General features: G+C 33.5%; 2 protein-coding genes across 2 annotated transcripts in view; one reads left to right on the top strand and one right to left on the bottom strand.

The window, feature by feature from the left end:
- LOC130648418 (UNC93-like protein MFSD11) overlaps positions 1 to 22,850 on the top strand; it is a 66,393-nt gene that overhangs the window by 29,341 nt on the left and 14,202 nt on the right. The window contains exons 9-14 of the mRNA XM_057454470.1: positions 4,557 to 4,615; positions 14,682 to 14,734; positions 15,076 to 15,141; positions 19,198 to 19,242; positions 20,137 to 20,220; positions 20,289 to 20,466. Coding sequence (XP_057310453.1) covers positions 4,557 to 4,615; positions 14,682 to 14,734; positions 15,076 to 15,141; positions 19,198 to 19,242; positions 20,137 to 20,220; positions 20,289 to 20,466 — 485 coding nt within the window. The remainder of the gene's footprint in view (positions 1 to 4,556; positions 4,616 to 14,681; positions 14,735 to 15,075; positions 15,142 to 19,197; positions 19,243 to 20,136; positions 20,221 to 20,288; positions 20,467 to 22,850) is intronic.
- On the bottom strand, positions 641 to 2,775 carry LOC130648419 (uncharacterized). Its single transcript, XM_057454471.1, has 2 exons — positions 2,278 to 2,775; positions 641 to 2,223 (listed from the first exon to the last, which is right to left on the bottom strand). The coding sequence occupies exon 2, from the start codon at positions 1,644 to 1,646 to the stop codon at positions 1,026 to 1,028; it is 621 nt and encodes a 206-aa protein (XP_057310454.1). The 5' UTR covers positions 1,647 to 2,223; positions 2,278 to 2,775; the 3' UTR covers positions 641 to 1,025.

Genomic DNA, 22,850 nt, shown 5'->3' on the forward strand with positions numbered 1-22,850 from the left:
CCAATTATCCTCCTCCATTCTTTCCAAGTGCCCCAGCCAGTTCAATCTTCTTATCTGGATAACATCTTTAATTCTACGGAGACTTAGCCTGCTTCTTAGCTCATCTGAACTCTTTCTGTCTCTCAGACTGGCGTTACACATCCACCTAACCATTCTCATATCATTCCTTTCTAAACGGTCAAGATCTTCCTGCTTCACTGCCCATGTCTCACTACCGTACAACATAACACTTCTTACACAGGCCTCATACAACCTACCTTTTACCTCAATTGACAGGACTCTGCTAGTCAACAAAGGAAGTAACTCTCTGAACTTTTTCCAAGCAGAACCTATCCTGCAAGTAACACTTCTTCCAACACCCCCTTCACTGCCCAACATATCACCTAAGTAACAGAAGTTTTCAACTATCTCTAACGAGCCACTGTTGTACATCATTAAAGCTGGAAATACTTCATTCTCTATAATCTCACCTTTGCAACGCTTACATACAAGCCTGTATGTCAGCTCTTAACCTTCCACTAATACTACTGCACTCCTTATGTACCCAATGCTTGCAAGTCTGACAAAAAATTGAGTTACTACCAACCCCTTTCCTGCAAACTCCACAAGGCCACTTTTCAACTACAAGGTCACCCTTGGCTGCAATGCTACTAATCATGACTTTAGACTTTGCTGTGTTTACCTTTAGCCCTTTCTCTTCTAGTCCTTTCTTCCACTTCTCAAACTTTTTAACTAATTCTTCCATCGACTCTGCTATGAGAACCAAATCATCTGCATACAATAACTCCCATGGACAACCTGTTCTGAACTCCATCGACAGCGCTTCTAAGACTAGAATAAACAACAAAGGACTAAGTACAGAACCCTGATGTACACCAACATTTACACTAAATTCATCACTAAGTGAATCGTTAATCCTGACACGACTTCTAGCATTGCTGTACATAGACTGTACCATCGTAACTAGCCACTCATCCACAACTAATTTTCTCATAGCCCACCAAATAACTTTACTTGGCACTCTATCAAAAGCTTTCTCTAAATCTACAAAGGCAAAATAGAGATTCTTTCTCTTTCCTAAATACTTTTCCTGAAGCTGTCGTAGCGCCACGCCCTGGAACAAAACCAAATTGCATCTTATCTATATCAATTCTTTCTCTAAGTAACTTATCAATCACTCTTTCAATAACTTTCATTACTTGATCAACCAACTTCAAACCTCTATAGTTACCCCTTTGTAATGCATCACCCTTGCCCTTGAAACAATTCACTATTACACTCCACTGCCAATCACTCGGAATAGCACCATCCTTTATGATCTGGTTAGCAAGACTTGTAATAAGCTCAACTCCAATATATCCAGATGCTTTTACCATCTCTGCAACAATACCTGATACTCCTGCAGCCTTGCCAATCTTCAATTTCCTAATAGCCTCCACTACCCATTCTGTCTTGATCTGCATAGCTGGCCCTTCTACAACATCATCATCAGACAAATTATCCTCGTCCCAATCAAACTCAGTGTTAAGCAACCTCTGATAATGATTCTTCCAAGCTACTCTTTTCTCCTCCTCTGTGCTAGCCAAAACACCTTCATCATTACGTATACACTTCTCACCTACAACATCTTGATTAGTCTTCTTCATTTGCTTTGCTATCTTGAATACCTCATTGTGCTGGTCTTCCCTTCTTAACACATCTGTAAATCTGTTTCTCTCTGCTTCTGATTTTGCCTTATGCACTGCTGTACGAGCGCGACGCTTAGCTTCTAAGTAAATATTTTTACTACCACCTGACTTCCACTCTTTCCAAAGTTTCCTCTTTTCCTTTATACACTGGTCAACCTCATTATTCCACCACCAGGTCTGTCTATGTCTAGCTGGTCCTTTCGTCCACCCACAGGTATCATCAGAAGCTTCTAGAAGACAATTCTTTAAAGTAGTCCAAGTACTTTCAACATTGTCACTATCACATTGACCATTGTGGGCTAACTGCTGAACTTTTGCACTAAATTGTCTTGCTACAATCTCTTCCTTAAGCTTCCAGACTTTCGACGGGGCCTGAACTTTCCCGTGGCTTCTTTAACACTCTTCAAGATAATATCACAAACCAGCAACCTATGCTGGGAAACACACTCTTCCCCCGATATAACTTTCACGTCCTTCACCACTTTCTTGTCTGACTTTCTAACCAGGAAGTAATCTATCTGTGTCTTACAACCACCTTATATGTTATCAGCCTACTCTGTCTGTTACTGAATGATGTGTTGCAAACCACCATGTCCGTTGCCATTCCAAACTCAAGCAATCTCTCCCCTTCCTTATTTCTGCTCCCAAATCCATAGCCTCCATGCACACCTCTATAACCTTCAGATGACTTCCCAACATGACCATTAAAGTCGCCACCCACCATGACAAGTTCAATGTCTCCAAACTTTGATGTGACTGCTATTAACTCATCATAAAACTTATCTTTATCTTCCTCACTGAGTCCACACTGTGGAGCATAAACTGACAGAAAAGTGACAATCCTATTACCTATCAAAAACTTTATCACTATAATACGACTATTAATACGCATAACATCTATTACTGTTTCTACCCACTTCTCTGCAACGACTATGCCAACTGCTCCATATCTATCACTATTACCAATCCAAAAAAGCTTATACCTTGCCTTCCTACCTTCCACAAATCTCACTGAAGCTCCTCTCCATCTGACTTCCTGAACACAACACATATCAACAGATCTATGTTCTAACATTTCAACTACTTCACCTGCTTTACCTCTCAGAGTACCAACATTTACACTAGCCATCCTCAACCTAGTGTTATCTACCTTGTGATGTGATAGCTGGGTAACGGTCTGACGGTGCTCACACCTGACATCTGTCCTACCGTGCGCGACACCTTCACTTCTTAGAGTTCCAGCCCCGTTTACCCAGTTTGTCTGAATAGTTATTCTTACGGCCATTAATAAAGAGTTTTATCATTGTTTTACAGCTGGATGCCCTTCCTAGCACCAAGCGTTCACAGACCGGACTGGGTGTTTTTTAAAGTGACACCATCACTATGTCGCATTTTATGGGACTTCCACAATCGCCCCTTTAAACTAAGGTATGGTGGAGGACGTTTAACTCCTCTCTTGTCTCTTAAGGAGACCCTTCACCCTAAAATTACAATTGAAAATTACAATTTGAAAATTACAATTAAAATTACATTGGTTTATTGATTGATGCTTTAATATAATATGTTTTTAAGTTCTTGTCTATAACTTGTCAAGAACTTGTCTATAACAAGTTTTCTTGAACAACTTTTCTTTGCTTTGGTGATCTACAAATATATGGTAAAAAGACTAACTGAATAATGAGATCGTCAGTTGATTGGTGACAAGCTGGAGACTAATAATATTTGTAGTTAGAATATAATTTTTTTTAATTGAAAAGAAATACAGGCATCTGTCTCTTTTATGAGAACAACTGTCTATTTTATAAGAACAACTGTCTTTCATCGGAATTGTCCTTTTAGTTGTTAAAATGTTTGTGAGCAAGGATTTCTTCTCCAAGATACATAAAAAATGGATGCAACAGAATTTTGTTGCTTGCATCTGAAAAATGTTTAATGTGGCCCTGCAACTTTATTGGTAAAATAAGACTTTCTTTGCATGCCGTCATTCATTTAAACATCCCAACCAATTAATTCAAGAATGCCAAGCTTTTCAGCATTTCAACGTTACTGTCTAAGAATTACAGATAATGCGTATCAAAAAAAGTAAGTATACGAAAAATCAATTAAAAAAACTTGAACACATGCAGCAGAAAAAATTCTTCAAAAAGCCTGTTAGCTAATGCCCGTTACCATAGTGACCAATTATTTATGCAGAAGTATAAGATTTCTGTTAAAAACTTTAAAGCTCTTTTTCACAGTGTTATTTTTTAAGAAAGTACTTCCTACGTTTTAAACCTCTTTTACAAAACTATAAAAGCTCTGCGGTTAAGAGCACGCTTAGTGTAGAGATGAATGTTTAATCCAAAAACGAGTTATGAGTGATGATCATAGGTCAAAAATTGTGGAAAAAAATGGAATACTAGATATCTCCAAAAGTATAGAATGTTAAGAAAAAATTTAAAAATCGTTTAATAATGTTTTGTTATCCCAAAAAAGCAAACAGCAAACATAAGAACCTTGTAGTTTTGCAAATGGAGTAGGAGAGGGTTGTTTTTATCCGTGTCTATTAAACTGTCAAACTTTATTTTTTCTTATTAATTTTTAAACCGTTATGTAGGAAATCTTACAAGCTTTCTGAAAATATATACATTAACGTCTTTAATATTTTGCATAGTATTCCCAATAATAATATTTCTGTATACCTTTGGTACTATTTTTTACAAGTACAAATATTCTTCAAAATACCATATAAGGAATTAATATATGCAAAAAATAGCTAAATGCTACAACTTGCTTTTAATCCGAAAGTGCCCATTATATTGCAGTTGTATTGTGTGATTAAAGTTGCCCCTCCACAATGTGAATTTAACTAACATGCTTGTCCTTTAGCATTCAATACCTGAAAATGATGAAGATGAACGGGAAGTCAGCCTAAGAAGTGTCAATGGGTATTTTTTTGTTTGTTTGTTCTTATTACCTATGCTTTTTTTATTTTTAATCAAGTGTATCCAAATCTTTAGTGGGGCTTTAATAATTAGCGGAAATTTATTATTTTGTTTAAAAATTCAGAATTTTAATCATTTGCAAAACTGTATAATGGCGTCCCTTTAAAGTTGTCAACCCATTCTACGTAATCACCTTCATTTTTCTTAATTATTTAGTTAAACTGGTCAAGATCAATCTCTGAAAAAAACATACCATTGTCAAACATTAATTATTTTATCTCAGAAAAGTTTTGTCTGCCATTTCTTTTTTAATAATGGAATTTACCGGTTGATACGGACAATATTAAATTTTCCTGAATCTTACAATTTTAGAATTATTTTCGTCTGAATTAATTCTTGCGAACAGCTGACTGGTGTGTTTTGCTATAAAAACATTTCTTGAGATTCAAATAATTTTACGGTTATTGTTTAAGATTTGTTTTCTTTGATTACCATTTGCTTTGTTTAGTTTTTATTGTTTGAGATTTTAAATGTGTTTTAAGCAAATTTACAGTACTAAGAACTTAGCTGAAACCTTTTAACAAAGCAGAGAAATATATCTATATTCGCACCTTTTTTAAGTCGAAAGGACCGTTATATTGTTCTGTCTCATGGGTAACCTCGTTTAAAAGTCAACCTTTAGACTTTACGTAAACAAAGTAAACCTGTGGTTTTCCTTCTGGCAAATTGAATTTGGGAAATATAAAGGAAATGAAAATAAAAATGTCCACTTTGTGCATTACAGACAGAAGTAGCCTATTATTATATAGATAAAAAATTTAAGTTTAAATACAAAAATAAATGCAATCGCCCATCTTTGCCACGTTATTTTATGTGTCTGTAGCACGACTTTTCTTAAAGATAATCACATTTAAAGAATTGCAGATTTAAATACGCCACCACAAGTGATACAATTGACTGTTTATATATTAGAGTCATGCTTTTTGAACTTGTCCAAGTTCACTTGTTCATGTTTACAGGGAACTGAAAAATCTTAGGTTGTTTGGTTAAAGGAAACCCAAGGTACCTTTACAAGTTGCACCTACTTGAAAGATCGTGAGTTATTTCCAATGATATATCCACTTTTTGTTAAAAGCTCATGTGACTCCAGATATTGTGTCTTAAATATTTATTTTTTCTTGCCGCTTTACTGCTATTACGACCTTTGTAAATAAGTTTTAAACTAGGCACAGTCTTGTGCACGTGACCCTTTTAACCATGGTTTAACCCTATTCTTCCTTACTTGGAACTTTTGATTAACTTACCAAATTGTCTGAATTTCTTTTACTTTTCCTTAAATTTAATATGAAGTCTTAGTAACTGACAGCTATATTTTACTGGTTTATACCGAAAATCTGCAGCGCTGATTGGCTAAAAGCCTTAACTACAAGTTTTATATAGCATGGTATAACTTTTAACTTCATATAACCATAATTGTAGCTTTTAGTGTAAACAAAAAACATTGCCAGAGAATCATTAAAACATTGCTAGCTATATACTAACAGACTGTAAATCAGTAAATCCGCAATTTTTATTCACTCTGCTAGAAAAACAGCCATTTCAACTCTTCTTAACAACAACGTCCATCCAATTCACGTTTTTCAATTAAGTGGTCACAAAAACATTGAAAATTTAAAATGATATCACATGGCTTCAAGTAAACAGCAGTAACACATGTCAGACCTAATCAGTTCAAACAACCGTGGTATGACCTTTGCCAAATATATGCTACATCTATTCGTCATCAAGAAATGTTGATAATATAAATCCATATTCTAGGATACACACATAATTAACTGCCTGTTTTAATAGAAACATTCTACAGCACAATGTGCAACAAGCAAAACGGCATCGAATTTCTGTGATGAACTTTGGTTAAAGAAAAGTTTAGAATATTCTTTATATGGTTATTCAAATGTTTTTGTACATATATTATAAAAATGGAAGCAATGAAAATCAAATCGAACGTTTTCTTCTTTCAACAAAACCTGATTATTCCAACCATGTCACAAAAATAATCCTGGTTTCTACAAACCCAAACAAAATGGCTATCAGTTAATAAATACAATATAAACTTTTTTATCTCTCTCTTTGGAGAAATATTACGAATAATATTATGAATAATATTTCCCAGTATAGATAGGCAAAACAGTTTTTGCTGTTTTAATATAACGAAAAATATATTTTATGTAGGACAAATTTTTTATCCTGGGATTAAATTTTTGTCTGGTGGTAGTAGGATAAAATTAATTACCAATTTTTAAATTCTATTAAATAAAGTGCGATGTTTGATAGCAAATCACTTGGTGATTACTAATATGACATTTATTATGCTTGATAACAGCTAATCTGCCGGAAATTGTTCAATTTTTGACCTCAGTGTTAGAATTGATGACGTGAGCAGAAAAATGATGACAGGATTAATTTTTTTTACGTCAGATTGTAGATAAATAAAAGGAATATGGACAGGTAAATTTTCATTGCAATGCTAACTCTGCATTACAGGTTACAGAGCAGATTTTGCCCCAAAATAAAAAAAAAGTTCTGTACCAATGATTTGGTTTTGTAAAAGAATAATCTAACATTGAACTCTACAAACTAGGAGGATAGAAAGAGAGGAGATGAAACTTATAATATTCCTATAATATTCGGTTTTTGAAGCAGGTGCTTTATGCAGCGTATAATTTTAATCTGGCGCTTTAAATTTCTAGCAAATTAATAATCGAGAAACTCGTTTTAGGAAATATTATTTTAGTGAAGAAACTTTATACGCTTTTTACAATTGATGTACAGTTCATGTAATTGTCTACAGCTATGTCACACAATTTCCAAGATATGCAAGATTTGTTACAGTATACACAATAATTTCTGTAATGTAAAAATAAGTATTTTTAATTACATATTAAAATGTACATGATGATCATATCTTAAAATTTCAAAAAATCGAACCTTGATTATTCCTATAAAAAAAATTCATACAAAAAAATGTGCATGATAAACGTCAGCTTTACACCCTATTTCTCTCTATCCTCAGAACCAACGTAAATCAAATAAAATTGTATTTTGATGATAAATGACGGACAACTAAAATTGCAAATTCCATACATACAAAGTTTACCACTGTACCTTTTTGAACCAATGTAGTTTTGTACCCCTTGGTAAGTCTATGATTAGTATAGCCTAAGTTTTTATGTTCTACAATGCTTAGCTACTTGACAACTTTAAATCATTCGGCACTTGAAATAGTTTTGATTTCTTCTGCGTTTGCCACAGTTTATATATAGCTACAAGATTTGCGTGTACTAACAATTTCTCCTCACCAATTTCACTGACAAACTAGATACACAAGTCTCAAGATGTTATAATGGCATCCAATATATTCCAAGGATATATGGTATATATTTCTATACATCACAGCCCTCGAAATAATTTTTGGAGAATCGTCAGACAAAATGTCCGCCACATCTCCAACTTGGTTGGACATGTCTGTAGCTTGTTTCGAACTTGCGTTGGACAAAACGTCAGATAGATTTCTATCTTGGTTGGACACTTTTAGTTCTCAGAATTATTGAATAGTCCTTTTAATCCATAAGCAAGCCTATTCATAGCCAACCTGACCATCCTAGCTAATTCACCGACTCCTGACTTATTTAACAGAACTACGTAGACATAAATCTCTATTGCCTGGCCCCTTCGTTGTTGGTAACCAGGTTTTACACAATAAATCCAGCCATGCGGTTCTTAACTAATGCGGAGGTAAACGCCGACGAAGCACGGATGAAGCAAGTCTGCAAAACTGCACTTACAGGCGGAACAGACAGTATTATATCATGGATTTAATTGTATATAATTTGTTCATTTGACAAAACAATCTGAAACCATAGCAGGTCCCATGTAATTGTTTTTTTTTTCTTTATCCTGCAAGTGTTATTTTCATTCAAACAATTTTAAAAAAGAAACCCACGTGCAGTATAATTTTTTTTCTGTATAAAATTTGTTAAAATGTAGCTGAACTTTCTGAATGAATTTTGAAGTTTTATTTGAGCCATGGGATAAAGATATTTTTTAATTTAAAAACGAAGCATATTTTTTCCGATTCGCTTGTGACGAGTTTACAAATAATAATAATAATAATACAAACTTAAAAATTTATTTTATACTTCTGTCTGTCACGCAAAATGGTAACCGCGGTAGCGAGACATACAGGTGGTGAATAAAGGACGGGTGAACCCGTGGATTTTTCCACGGGCCACCGACTAGTATGTTTTAAGTTTTCTTTAGCGACAGCATTTTTTTGCGATTCAATTGGGTTATTAAAATGCGCAGCCTTACTTTGTTTTTTAACGGCGCCTAACACACATTTATATTTGTGGTATGTGTGATAATGATTAATTAAATCGGTCAGTGCACATAGCGATCTTTGTTTAGTTCTAAAAAAAATGGCCATTTCCCTCGTGGGCAGCTTCACCACTTTATAAGTTTTGCTTACATGCCCACAATCAGCATATTCTCAAAATATTAGAAGCTCAAATAGCTGCATGACTTGTCGTGTTAAAATTAATTGTTGTGAGCGTAAGTTAAAAGAAGGTGGAATTTTATCAATTTTGCGTGGAAAAATCTGGTGAGGAGCCCTTTGCACTTGTGTATTTGTTGTATTGGAAAACAATGGAAAATTCAATAGACTCGTGGTGCTTTAAATTTTAAGTTTCGTATCCTTCTCTTTTTCTATCCTCCTCTTTTTCTATCCTCCTAGCTACGAATAATTTTGTTTAAATAATTTCATTATGATCATCATCATCATCATCATTCTCGGCTTAACGTCCGTTTTCCATGCTAGCATGGGTTGGACGGGGTATATTAATGACCCTGTTACAATCTGATCTAGACTGTGTTAGATCTAAACTCAACTTCCTCTCTATCAAGTCTGTCCTTATAACCTCCTGCCAAGTCTTTCTCGGTCTGCCTCTGGGCTTTGCCCCAGGAACTATCAAGTCTCTACACTTTCTTACCCAATTATCCTCCTCCATTCTTTCAAAGTGCCCCAGCCAATTCAATCTTCTTATCTGGATAACATCTTTAATTCTACGGAGACTTAGCCTGCTTTTTAGCTCATCTGAACTCTTTCTGTCTATCAGACTGGCATTACACATCCACCTAACCATTCTCATATCATTCCTTTCTAAACGGTCAAGATCTTCCTGCTTCACTGCCCATGTCTCACTACCGTACAACATAACACTTCTTACACAGGCCTCATACAACCTACCTTTTACCTCAATTGACAGGACTCTGCTAGTCAATAAAGGAAGTAACTCTCTAAACTTTTTCCAAGCAGAACCTATCCTGCAAGTAACACTTCTTCCAACACCCCCTTCACTGCCCAACATATCACCTAAGTAACAGAAGTTCTTAACTATCTCTAACGAGCCACTGTTGTACATCATTAAAGCTGGAAATACTTCATTCTCTATAATCTCACCTTTGCAACGCTTGCATACAAACTGTATGCCAGCTCTTAACCTTCCACTAATACTACTGCACTTCTTATGTACCCAATGCTTGCAAGTCTGACAAAAAATTGAGTTACTACCAACCCCTTTCCTGCAAACTCCACAAGGCCACTTTCCAACTACAAGGTCACACATGGCTGCAATGCTACTTATCATAACTTTAGACTTTGCTGTGTTTACCTTTAGCCCTTTCTCTTCTAGTCCTTTCTTCCACTTCTCAAACTTTTCAACTAATTCTTCCATCGACTCTGCTATGAAAACCAAATCATCTGCATACAATAACTCCCATGGACAACCTGTTCTGAACTCCATCGACAGCGCTTCTAAGACTAGAATAAACAACAAAGGACTAAGTACAGAACCCTGATGTACACCAACATTTACACTAAATTCATCACTAAGTGAATTGTTAATCCTGACACGACTTCTAGCATTGCTGTACATAGAATGAACCATCGTAACTAGCCACTCATGATATACTAACATATCTGAGAACCTAGAACCCATGGCTGCAGTGTTTTTTATATAAGGACGAAACGTGTACGAGATACAACAGACTTGAAATTCACCCAAAATTAAGCATGCAGAGTAAAGTAATGTATGCTTGACGTTTTACTGTTTGTAGCTAGAAGCTTCCAATAGCTAAATCTTAAAATTCCAGAAAAAATACCACCCTTAGTGGCTTTCTAGTCATTTTGTGGTGTATATACATATAGTAAAAATTACAACAGATAATATAGAATAATTTACATCAGCTGCAAAAATAACAGATGAAAGGATGGACCACTTGGCAATGTTGTAGAAAATTCAGAGATCTTCAGAGACCCGAAATTTTCTTGACCTTAACAAGTCAAATGTTTAGAGACAGGACGTCATTGGAGTGTTCCCAAAAAAATATGAAAAATTATAAATTTTTTAACTGTTAGCTATCAGATGTCATCAGAAACAAAGACAAAAAATGTTTGATACACAAGTTCACAGTTTCAGTTATCCATTGTTTAAATAAGTCTCTCTTTTGTTCCAACGCTCTTATTGAGAATTAATAAAAGTGAGATAAACTGTAATGAATCAAGAAGGCTCTGATGAGAAGTGAAATAATTTTTTGTGAAATTTCTTTTTTGAGAAGAATTCTGTAGAGATGTGTTTTAGGATCTCTGTTTACCCTACAAAATACAAGATGTCTTGCCATCATTTGAATTGGATGGTCATTGTGACTTCAGTTTTGCCATCCAAAAGCAATTTTGAGTGAGAGACCTTTCTCTATAGAAAATAGAAATAAAAAAATGTCAAGGCTTGTGTTATTGATTAGGCTTACTGCTTCGACACCTGGTTTGTACTTTATTGATATAGCTAGACCAGTACTTTAAAAGAGTAAAATGTTTCCATTTATTTTATTTACTTTAGCTAGTATTTTTGTTTCAAGCAAAATTTTTTTAAAGATAAGAAAAAATACTTGTCATTGTTGTATTTGTTTGTGCATCTTCAAACCAACAGCATCTAGCCAGTTAGTCAGCATACACACTACAGTTGCATTTTCACCAATTCTTCTTTACCTTCTAGCATATGAAAACAAAAATAAAATTTGCAGTATTTTAAAAATATAAATATTGTGTCCCAACAAAAGACAAGAAGTACCTGTTTACTTTCGTCGCACCATTCCATATGAGTTGCCAGCTGCCTTTTTCACCATCAGTGGGAAGTAATGTTTAAAAATTGTGAACAGCTTCGATAAATTTGTAAAAGATGCAAGCAAAGTCAAAAATAATGTGAATTAATAATTATATTTTTCATAAACAAGTAACCATAAAAATCTTTGTAATGCTCATCGCCATATTTGTTGTTACTTTCGTTGTTGATAAGAAAATGCAGTGCTTGCAAAAAACTTTGAATTAATTATCTTTTTAACATAACTCAAAAACCTGTACACGAAATCTCATTGGTTGAGTAAGTTTGTTGTACCAGGGCCTTGTACGCGTTTCATCCTCATAAAAAAACGCTACAGGCGCTGCTGTACTGGAGGGTGTATGACCAGTTGTAAATTTTGAGTGTGTCAACCTCTTTCCCAGACATATTTGCTTTTTCATCTGCACTGCAGCAATTTTCTAATGCAAATCTTTCAAGTAAGTTCAACCTGTAAAAGTTCCTCCGGATTTCTTTAAGTTCATATTAATTGTTGCTGAAATCAGCACGGCCATTTTCCCCCAATTTCATGAACTTCCTAGCCCCGCTTTGAATATTCTAAGTATACTTGTCAACCATGTCAAGCTATTGAAAACCTAAAATTTGAAACATTTAAAATTATCTTTTTTTCAGACTCAAAAATATTTTATCCGAATGTAATAAAGTAAATGGATCATTTGACACTGGTTACAAGATAAGAAACTGGCTAACAGCTAGCTAGTCACCTTGTGCTAGTTGATTGGCCTTTAAGGCCTAATAATACAGCAGTCCTGTTGATTTAAAACTTCTTAAATGTATAGATATGAAAAAGCACATAACAGAGCTATTGCATACATTCCAAGTTTGGAGCTTTGCTTAAAATATTACATCTCTTATTTTTGTGAATACATATTTGTTAAAACAGAATAAAAGTGAAAATTTTATTTTATTACTTCCTACAGAAATTGGAATAGGAATATCGTAATGCTTTGAATAAATGTTCCCCTTAGACAACCCTTTCATTAATCGCTCCTACTTACAATGATGTTAATACTTTTTTATGAATACTCCTGTCACATATGTGAGTGGTAAACTTTCTATTTTCATGCTTTTATTCCATCAGTAATATAAGGTAAACATACACATGCATCTTTCGCTAGCTATAGCTAGCTACTTTATTGTGTGGACATGTTTGTTCGATAAAAAGTTTTCTCAATTTTTTTTCCTTTAAAGTAGGTAATACTGCAGTTCAAAGCAATCATACTCTTTATAATGCGTAGCGAATTCTCTAGGCCAGGCAGGCAGCATTTAAAATTTGCTAGTCACATTGTCTATCACGCCTGCACACTGATATAATCCACGCCTGGGTCCAGAATGTCGCCAAAATTCGTGGAAAAGACCATGCTAACATGAGCAAACGATGAGTACATTTTAGGAGATTGGAGTCAACCAAATAACCTAAGATATTAAGTCCTGAGACAACTCTAAATATTGGCAATTTTGAAATGCTAGAATTTAATATAGAAGCTGTCTACGCAATTTCTTTTAGTGACGAACTTCGATATTAGCTGACTTGTCTCAACATTTTTCATTTTCATTCATGTCATTTTCATTCATGATCATTTTAAGATTGGTAAAGGTTGCTCTTAAACTGAGAATATAATAGTTAAGAAAAAATTATGCAAACATATTTTTAATCTTGTATTTCTAAAAATCTATAAATTAGCGTGAATAGCCAATTTGGCCTATATTTTCAGGAAAATGTATTGACTACCAAGTAATGTGAAATACATGTAGTGCCTGTACCTCATTGCAGCCCTGTAAAGACAAAGAGCCAAAATTATATACTAACTTTTTGATATCTTATGAATGTTTGATTATGATCATTTTGACCAAGATTGTAGTTATGTTGCTTACTTTACATTTTTCCATCTTTAATGAAATACTGTTTGCATTAAGGTCTTTTCTTCGACCTGTGAAAATCTGTATGCAAATAAATAATTGAATATTGTGCATTGTTGCTCTTAACTTTGAAATAAGAAATGTTTAAACAAAGATTTAAAATGCGTAATCACGATAAACAATATTTTAGGAGAGGCAATATACTTTTCTTGATATCTAGGTCGTAAAGACTAGATATCGATAAGGAGTATCTGTTCCACAATGGGATTTTTCACTGATTTTGAGTGTCTCCCGTGTTTTGTAAAGATTTTATAAGGAAATTACAATTATTTTTTCTTCAAAGGCCTAACAATGTGTTTCCTGAAACAAAAAGCACAAACATTAGAAAAAGAGAAAAAGGGAAAAAAATTTATTGTCACTTTCAACTACCCGGACACTGCAGCAGTAATTAAAAGTGTTTATTTCTAAATCATACTAACAAATTTACAACGTTTTGGCACTAAATATCATGTGTTTATTGGTTGATTGTTCCTTTCTCTATAGCTCAAAATAATCTATCTATCCTCAGAAAAGGGAACAAAGGGTTTGGGTTTAAAAGTAGCACGCACAAATTAAAGGAATCTCGTAGCCTAACCCTGTTTAATCCGAACTATTCAATGCGCAAAGAAATGGTTCGTCTAATTGTAGCATAACAGTAGCATGAGTTCAAAACATTGAAGCCATCTTTGCTTGCTACGTCTTGTTTTATCTTTTTCCGGACTTCCAAAATTTATAAAAAATATATGGAATAAGATTTTTAAATTAAAACCTTTTTTTAAAAAAATGGATTAAAGGGGTTCCACAAGGCTGACGAAAACCCAACGTGTTCACATGAGTGAATGTTTTTCAGGATTTTTTTTTTTTTTTTGCTCCCATAGTCTTAACAAAAACATTGTCGTTTCCTTTTATTTTGTAACTAGGAGATCACAAAGTGGGAATGCTGGATCCAGACAAACTCCATTGGAATCCTTCTGTAAGGAATATAAATTTTTTATTAAACATGTATGACATTAAGGATTGAAAAAAGACTTTTCGAAAGGTTTCACATATCCATATGTGTTTCATTATGTTTTAGGTTACTTTGTGTTGTAAAAACACCTTTTAATCCTAAAAATTCACAATAGTTTATCAGAAAGCTTATCTATATCTGCATTTAAACATAACTAAATTCTCCATTGCTTTTTGTTGAAAGCATATACTGTTAAAAATAGTTCCCTTTGTCCACTTTTCTACCTAAAGTATTGCCACTCTTTAACATCTGTAATGTCAGTTTAGTGTTTAGTAAAAAAATATCAACTGTTCTTATTTTTTTAGTGCGATCATTTCAGCTGTTGAAAACATCAAATATGCTGTGTCTTGCATTTACAATAGCATACACAGGTAATTCATTTGTATATATTAAACATTGAAATTGACTTGCACGTAGTAGTAACTAGTCAATAAAAGCGTGGGAAAATTTGCCGAGGCAGGGGGAAAATGGAAAAGAACCATTGAATTCTGATGATGTCAACAATGACCCATCGATACAACAAAAAAAAATTTGCTTACTCGTTACCTCTGATGTACAGCTTGCAACGTCAATAAAGAAAATGTATATCGTTATTTGTTTTTGATAAACGGTTAAGTTACTTTTTAACCAGTTTCCAAGTTATAAGGGCCAAAGCAAATTAGTGCATCTAATAGCTTTATTGTTTTAAATTAAGCTATATTGTCGTTAAATTAATGATATTGATGTCGTGCTGTTTAATTTGTCAATTAACATTTAAATCATGCGTTTTTTGGCTATATCAATGCTAAATGAACATTTCATATATGAATATAGCCAATAAGCTCTGGGGAAAATGCTCGTAGGCAGAAGAGCAATGGAAAATATCTGTCATTTAATTTTTTATGACAGCATCAATGACCCGTTATACACAATTTAAAAAAAAAACCATTGTGGAGAGCTTGAAACCCAGATCATAATAATGTTTATTAATTTTGCTGAAATCAGCAAAGATCTGCCAAAGTACAAATGTTTTTAAAAAAAAAATCATATACTGGTTGCCTCTATAATATAGAGCTTAATTTTCTGATCAAGAAAATGGGGGATACTGTATTGACATAGGGAACAAATATAACACAAGATAAAACAATATTCACGGACTGGAATTTCAGCTTATATATGCGAAGAAGTTGTAAGCAGGGTCTTATGAGAGACGAAAGTTGGCTACTCATAATATTTAATATTATGGTAATGGAAATCATTATTAAAAGAAAATTCCATTATTTTCAAGGTTTTTTTATAAATTTATATTTGTTATGGCTTTGGTAATGCTGTAGTTCTTTCCTTTTTTGAAAAAGTCGGCCATACAACGATTAATATTCCTAAATTATTCCAAAAAGCCTAAATATTGTCAACCTTTTCAGGAAGTCTTCATATATGAAAATATAAAAGCTTGAATAAAAACACTAGTAAAAGAAGTTTATTTATATTGCTATTTCATGATAATAATTAATAACTGTTGCAGCCACAAGTAAAAACAAAACCATCTGATATAAATAGACCTTAAAACAAAAATGATTTGCTGTAAGTCAAAGTGGAATGACGCTAGTTCAAGTGAGAAGACAACTTGAAATTATCGTGTTTTATTATTTTATAGTTTTTTAGCAGAATATGGTTGGTCAAGCCCGTAAAACAACTAATTAAATCGCATTCACCTTATTTTAATATAAAGTTTATTTGTCGTACGTGAAACCTGGAATTTTTTTTTCAAAAAAAGGCTTAAAAAAATCAGCGTTTTAAATGTTTAGAAGCCTGAACAGCTGGGAATTTTGAAGTTATGAGCAACCCATGGAATGTGGATCAACCTTGTTCCTTCGTAATAACGGCGCAGGAGTGACGAAGAGAAACCTAGAATCAAAAGAATGAAATCTGGATGTTATGAATAGTAAATGCAAGGCAAATGTTTTGGGAGCTTTTCTTGACTTGGTAAATTTCTGTAATTCCCATAAAATTTTTGCAAGTATACCAATCCTGACGATCTGAAGGAAATGCCTTGTTTATCTTATGCTGACGAGAAAACTATCTGAGGCATTATATGCCTTGTTCCAAGGGATTTAGGAATACCAACAAAAAAATCCAACATGAAACCTCTGTTTCGCGTTTTTATTTTACCTTTAGCATGTGCTTTTAAATAATTAGTTAATGCATGCTTAGTTATGTTTTTTAAGTATTTTTTTTAATAACAAAAGGACTTTATTTTGTTTAATCCATGTTAGGAAGTGCGACTAATGCAATTTAAACACTACTTACCTAACCTACACATCTGCACAAGCAGCATTTCCGCAGCCTACTGGGTGTGTAGAATTCGCAAGTTGGTGTTGTTTGCCAACTTTGTAAAATGGCCGAAAAAGTGCCATTGTCTGGATATTTTTGTGAATGGTTGTAGACCAACACATATTGTTTCAAATTTATGTGAAAATCTAAACCAAATTATAAAAAAAACTCTAGTAGATGATGAATTGCATTTTTTGTCAGACGGAAAACACCAATAACACGAAAAAAACGGCCAAACCAATTCACTGCTACATAAACTGACAGCAAAAACAAAGAAAATATAGGAGGAATAATTTGTAGAGAAAGAACGAACAGAGCAAAAACATAATGTTTAATTTGAGCGTTTAATTCTGGTTGTTTCCATGAAGTGCTTCTTTGATCATTAAATCTAATCACTTGTTAACCACATTAATTCTTTTAAAACAATGTGTGTGAAATTTTTGGCTTTTTCTCGAATACTAGTATTGTTTGGCCTGTACTCTGCAACTGGTTGGCTGCAGAAGTTTTACTTTAGTAGGGTGTAAGCCAATTAAACAATGTCAACATGCACTAGCTGCATTCTCCACAAGAGCCACATGAAACAATTCGCTTTACAGCCTGGGAATGTCTGAATAAGTCCACTGTGAACATTGACATGTTCAGAGTTACTAAGATAGAAAAGGCGTTTTCAATTCCTTGTTTCGCTGTTCGAGATTTTGCCTTGTCCAGGTTGTAGCTATAAACATAAAGTTAAATAAACCTACAGCTAAATACAACGTATACAGAAAAAGAAGGTCACAAAGACTTTCACATAACACTACAACATTTAAAATGATTGTCGTGACCCTAGCGCTGATTGTTTCGTCGGCATACACAGGCTGCAATTAACCTGCTAATATTCATGAAAATCAGAATGCTGGTTTATTTTGCTGCTGCGTTCACAACAAAGTCAGTAAAATATATCGCATTTGTTACGGCTGTTAGTATTGGAGAGAGGCTATTAGTAATAGGAAGACCAACAAATATATGGATATATTTTGTTGAAGTCCATATATAAATACGAATTAATATATGAAATGTTCACAAATGGTTGTCTTTGTTGTGTAGAACTTAAAATGGCCATCAAAATAATAGTATCATGTTCTTTTGACAAACCGTTAACGAGAATTTTGGATGACTTGATCAACCCGTCGATTTTAGAATGCGTCACTTGGCCTAGCTTTGGTCAGTTGTGGTCCCAGGTGGTACCTAGTTACCCCAGTGATCGTGGACATTAGTTATTGGCAACCTTTCCAGTCTTTTTACCCTAAACTTGTATCTGTATTGCAATTGTCTGAACAAGAAGATATTGTCTTTGCAAAAGTCATGCACACACAAACAGACACGGAAGAAGCGCATTAAAGGGAACCTTAGGTATAAAATGATGTTTTTATTATAGAGCTTAAAAAGTTTTTAAAAAGCTCTTTTCGTTCTCAAGATATTCACATTTAAAGAATTTCAAATTTAATTATGCTGCATGAATTATGATGTCATATTTCAGTAATAGCAAATTTAGACATTTTTTTTCATCAGTAATTTTAGACCTGTTAAGGGGTGTGCATTCAAACTTTATCAATGCATAGATACTATAAAGGTTAATTGATTAACATAATTTTTTTTGCCACAATGACACTTTGCTCGTCCCAGACCTCTTAATTTTTAACTGGCAAACTCATAACTTGGGATCTGCATGTCGGTTTGCAATCAAATTTTTTAAGTAAACATATAGGCCTTATACAAGCTTACCCACAAAATTTGATTGCAAACCAAGTTGCAGATCCCGAGTTACTGAGTCGTCAGCAAAAAAATAAGAGGCCTGGGACGAGCAAGCGAGTGTCCTTTTGGCAAAAAAATTTATGTTAATCAATTAACCTTTATAATATCTGTGCATTGATAAGTTTGAATGGACACCCCTTAACAAAAAACTTAAAAAGACTTGTTAGCCAATTTTTTAAGCTCTATAATATAAGTCCAACATCATTTTATACCTCGGGTTCCCTTTAATATAAGACTAGTTGTTTTATTAAATAATGCAGCTTATTGGTACGTAGTATTACTAATTAAAAATTGTTATTCTAAACAGTTTTTGCTCTTTTCAGGATTTGAATTGACTTTCTTCAGTGGTGTCTATGGCACATCAGTAGGTAAGTAATCACCAACTTTTATATTAACCGTTCTCCATCAACCATTACAAAAAGGAAGGCCGAACAAGAAAAATTAATAAAAGGCATCTGAAATCTGGAATCATCCTTAAATAATGATTGATCCATTTGTATAATACAATTTTTAGCATAGAGATTTTTAATTTTCTTACGTTATTTTTCATAAGTTGTACCTTTCGACCTTGTACCAAAATTGCTAATTGCCATAACTTAATAGAAAAGTTGCTTGACAGAAAGTCCAACAATTCCGAATATTTTTAAAATCCTAAATAATACAAGTATTTACTCGCAATAATTATTAAAAACAAATTTTACCCAATATCTTTTCCCTAATTAATTATCTAGTTCAAAACCAGGAAGAAAAGGGCTGTTTCTTGAATGAGCATAAATTATTTTTTTATGAGTAAACACAAAAGAAAGTTACATTTAAAATAAATGTAACCTCGGTTATGAATTTTTTGAAAACAGCACGGAAAAAAATATCTTTCCTTATAGAAAAATAAGTGTAATTATACTACATTTTAAAAATACCAATTTTAACTGCTAGAAAATTTAAGGTCGTACGAATGTGCTATTACCATGATGCGCAAAATATAAAGTGTGCGAAATTTAGTGAATTAAGCCAATAAACATTTCTTTGTATAATGCAAATTTATTACAGGAAACTATCTTCGCGAATAAATAAAGTTTAGGTACTTCACAGGAACTTATTTTTACAAATTAGTCATTTGTGAATTTTTGCGAAGTTTGTACAACTTCCTGCAAACATTAATGACCTTAAGGTATCTAAAACCACATTTGTTCCACCAACGTAACATAAGGATGTTTCAAATCCAATACCTTGCACTACATTCACATGCACGTTTATTTTTTAAGGAAATATTGACAACTCAGATTTAAGTGATCCGAAAAGACAAATAGGTTTAGTTGGAATGATGATTGGAACAGGAGAGATTACAGGTATGCTGTGAAAGTTTGTTAATTTTTTACATGCAGGTATAATGAATACTATTTTTTTTATTTCGCAGGTGGATTATTGTTTGGCATATTTGGGAAACGCACGATAAAGTATGGAAGGGACCCAGTTGTGTTGCTTGGATTTCTTGTCCACATGTTGACATTTTACTTAATTTTTCTCAACCTGCCCGACAGAGCACCAATAGCCAAGTTAAATCCATCTGAAGGAGAGTCTTGGTTAGAATATAAGTATGTATTTATTTGAATACTTTAAAAAGCTGATATTTGGTCTTGATAGTTTGTTTTATGCTGTTACCTTATTACAGCTAGCAAAGTTTTGTGTGTTGGCAGGTCAATTTTTTGGTCATAAGCTAGGTAGATAAGTTGCTTGTTTTTTTGCGTTTATGTTGCATATTTCCACACATGTTCTTTGAAAAGGTTTTTAAGGGGTGATAAAATTGTTAAATCTAAATAAGTAATCTTCTGTTTAGCGGAAAACGTGTTATTTTCTGTTCATATAGACGTTATTTGCAAAGTATGCACTGCGCTTAATTAAAAAAAAAACGTGTTTCTAATTAAAATCAAATAATCACAAGTAAAAACTGCAGCGGACTTTAATAAGCAATGGATGCATGGAATTTTGACAATTCAGCCACATCACAGTGGGACTAGACGAAGCGAGTGTAATGGGTCATGCCCAATCTAAATTTCGTATCTGTTTGAATTAAAGCTAACTGGTTACTTGATGTCAAACTCAAAGCAGTGTTTAACACCAAAATGTAATTATTCCAACAACTTTGAAAGCGCAGTCTAGCAAATAAATGCTACTAGTCGTTAGCCCCTGAAAAAATCCATGCTTTCGCCCGTCCTTTTTATATCGCATTGCGTGCGTCCTCGCTACCTGCACAGCTAAGCTACCATTTTGCGTGACAGACAGACAGACGTATACGGGTATTATAATATAGATTATCCCAAACCGACTTTTATTAGTTGGACTTTATGAGAAAGTTTTTAAAAATAATGCAAGTAAACAAACCATATTGCTTCAGTATAAACTTAAATTTGCTCATAACTAACCTCGTTTTCATGTTATTCTGTCTAATTTTGTCTTTGCATGTGTACTTTTCATAAAAATTTACAGTTCGCATCAAGAAATTTTATGTTGCAATTACTTTATTTGCTGTTGAAGAAAGAACTTCATGAACCATGATTGAAATTGAACCATTATCTACCGAGTATTCCTAATTTAGACTTATGCTCGATTGATATGATAAACAAGTTATCGCACTTTAGTTCAAGAACATAAAAAATTTAAAAAGTATTCCCGATATTTTGCTCGGCAATGTGCAATAATTACAACATATTCCCAGATTCATCTAAAAAACATTTTGTAATACAGTAACTCTCTGGAGAAATAGGTCGTTTGATGTTTTATTTTACCATATACCATGTCAAAGAGAAAGACTCAATATAAATAACGAACATAACCACGATTTATGCTAAACAGTATGGTGGCGTTAAAACCATACTATTATTATTATTACTAGGTGATAAGACCCGTGAAAAAATCAGCTTAGGCACCAGAACAATGGGAAAATATGTTATTTGAATTTTTTGAGGACGTAAGCAATAACCAGTCAATACACCAATTTTTTTATGAAATTTTTTTGGCCATTAGTTCTATTGTGTAGAGTTTAAAATCGTGATCAATATAATGTACATATATAATATAATGAATCATGTGCTTTTGAAAAACAGTTACTGATATAATAAAGGTTTAAAAATTGCTCAAGTGTGTTCAAACTACAAAAAAAATTCTTAAAAATTTGTATACCCGTTGCCTCTATTGTATAGAGCTTAAAACGAGTTTTTTTATGACATTATCAACCAATCTGTTCTGAACCAGGTAAGTTAACCCAGGTTTAGTCCCATTTTGGTCCCAGATGGTCCTTAGTTACCCACGCAGGAGATGACGTCAGTTATTTCCACCAGTTTATAACTTACTAGTCGATAAAAGCCCATCAAAAAATTCACTGAGGCAAAATAAGAATGAAAAAGAAGCGTTATTTGAATTTTGATGACGAAAATTAAAATTTTGTTTTTACGTTGCCTGTATAGAGTTTAAACTCTTGATAAATAAAATTTATATTATCATGTGCTTTTGATGAGTGGTTAATGAGATATGAGGCTTAAAAATTTTGCTAACGTCAGCAATGGCCTGTCAAAGCCCAAAAATTTTGTTTAGAAATTTTTACACCTGTTGACTTCATCGTATAGATCTTGAAACGCTGATCAAGAAAATGTATAGGATCATGTACTTTTCACAAACGGTTGCAGAGATATTAGGGTTTGAAGGTTTTTTTGATGACGTCATCAACCCGTCCATTCCGAAACAGATGTTAGGACCCAGGTTTGGCAAAATTGCCCAAATTGGTCCTAGGTGGTCCCTAGTTACCCACGCGGTGAAAAATCACTGACGTCACCACCTCGTTTCCAAGTTATTTGGCCTCAAAGTTTTAAGTGCACTGTAATGACTTCATTAATTTAAGATAGAATATTGTCGTTAAAGTATTGTTATTGAGGTCGCGCCCTAACGCCAGAAAATTTAACATATTAGACATGCATTTTTAAAA

This window comes from Hydractinia symbiolongicarpus, chromosome 7 (assembly GCF_029227915.1).
Source record: "Hydractinia symbiolongicarpus strain clone_291-10 chromosome 7, HSymV2.1, whole genome shotgun sequence".
In the NCBI taxonomy this organism is placed as follows: Eukaryota; Metazoa; Cnidaria; class Hydrozoa; order Anthoathecata; family Hydractiniidae; genus Hydractinia; species Hydractinia symbiolongicarpus.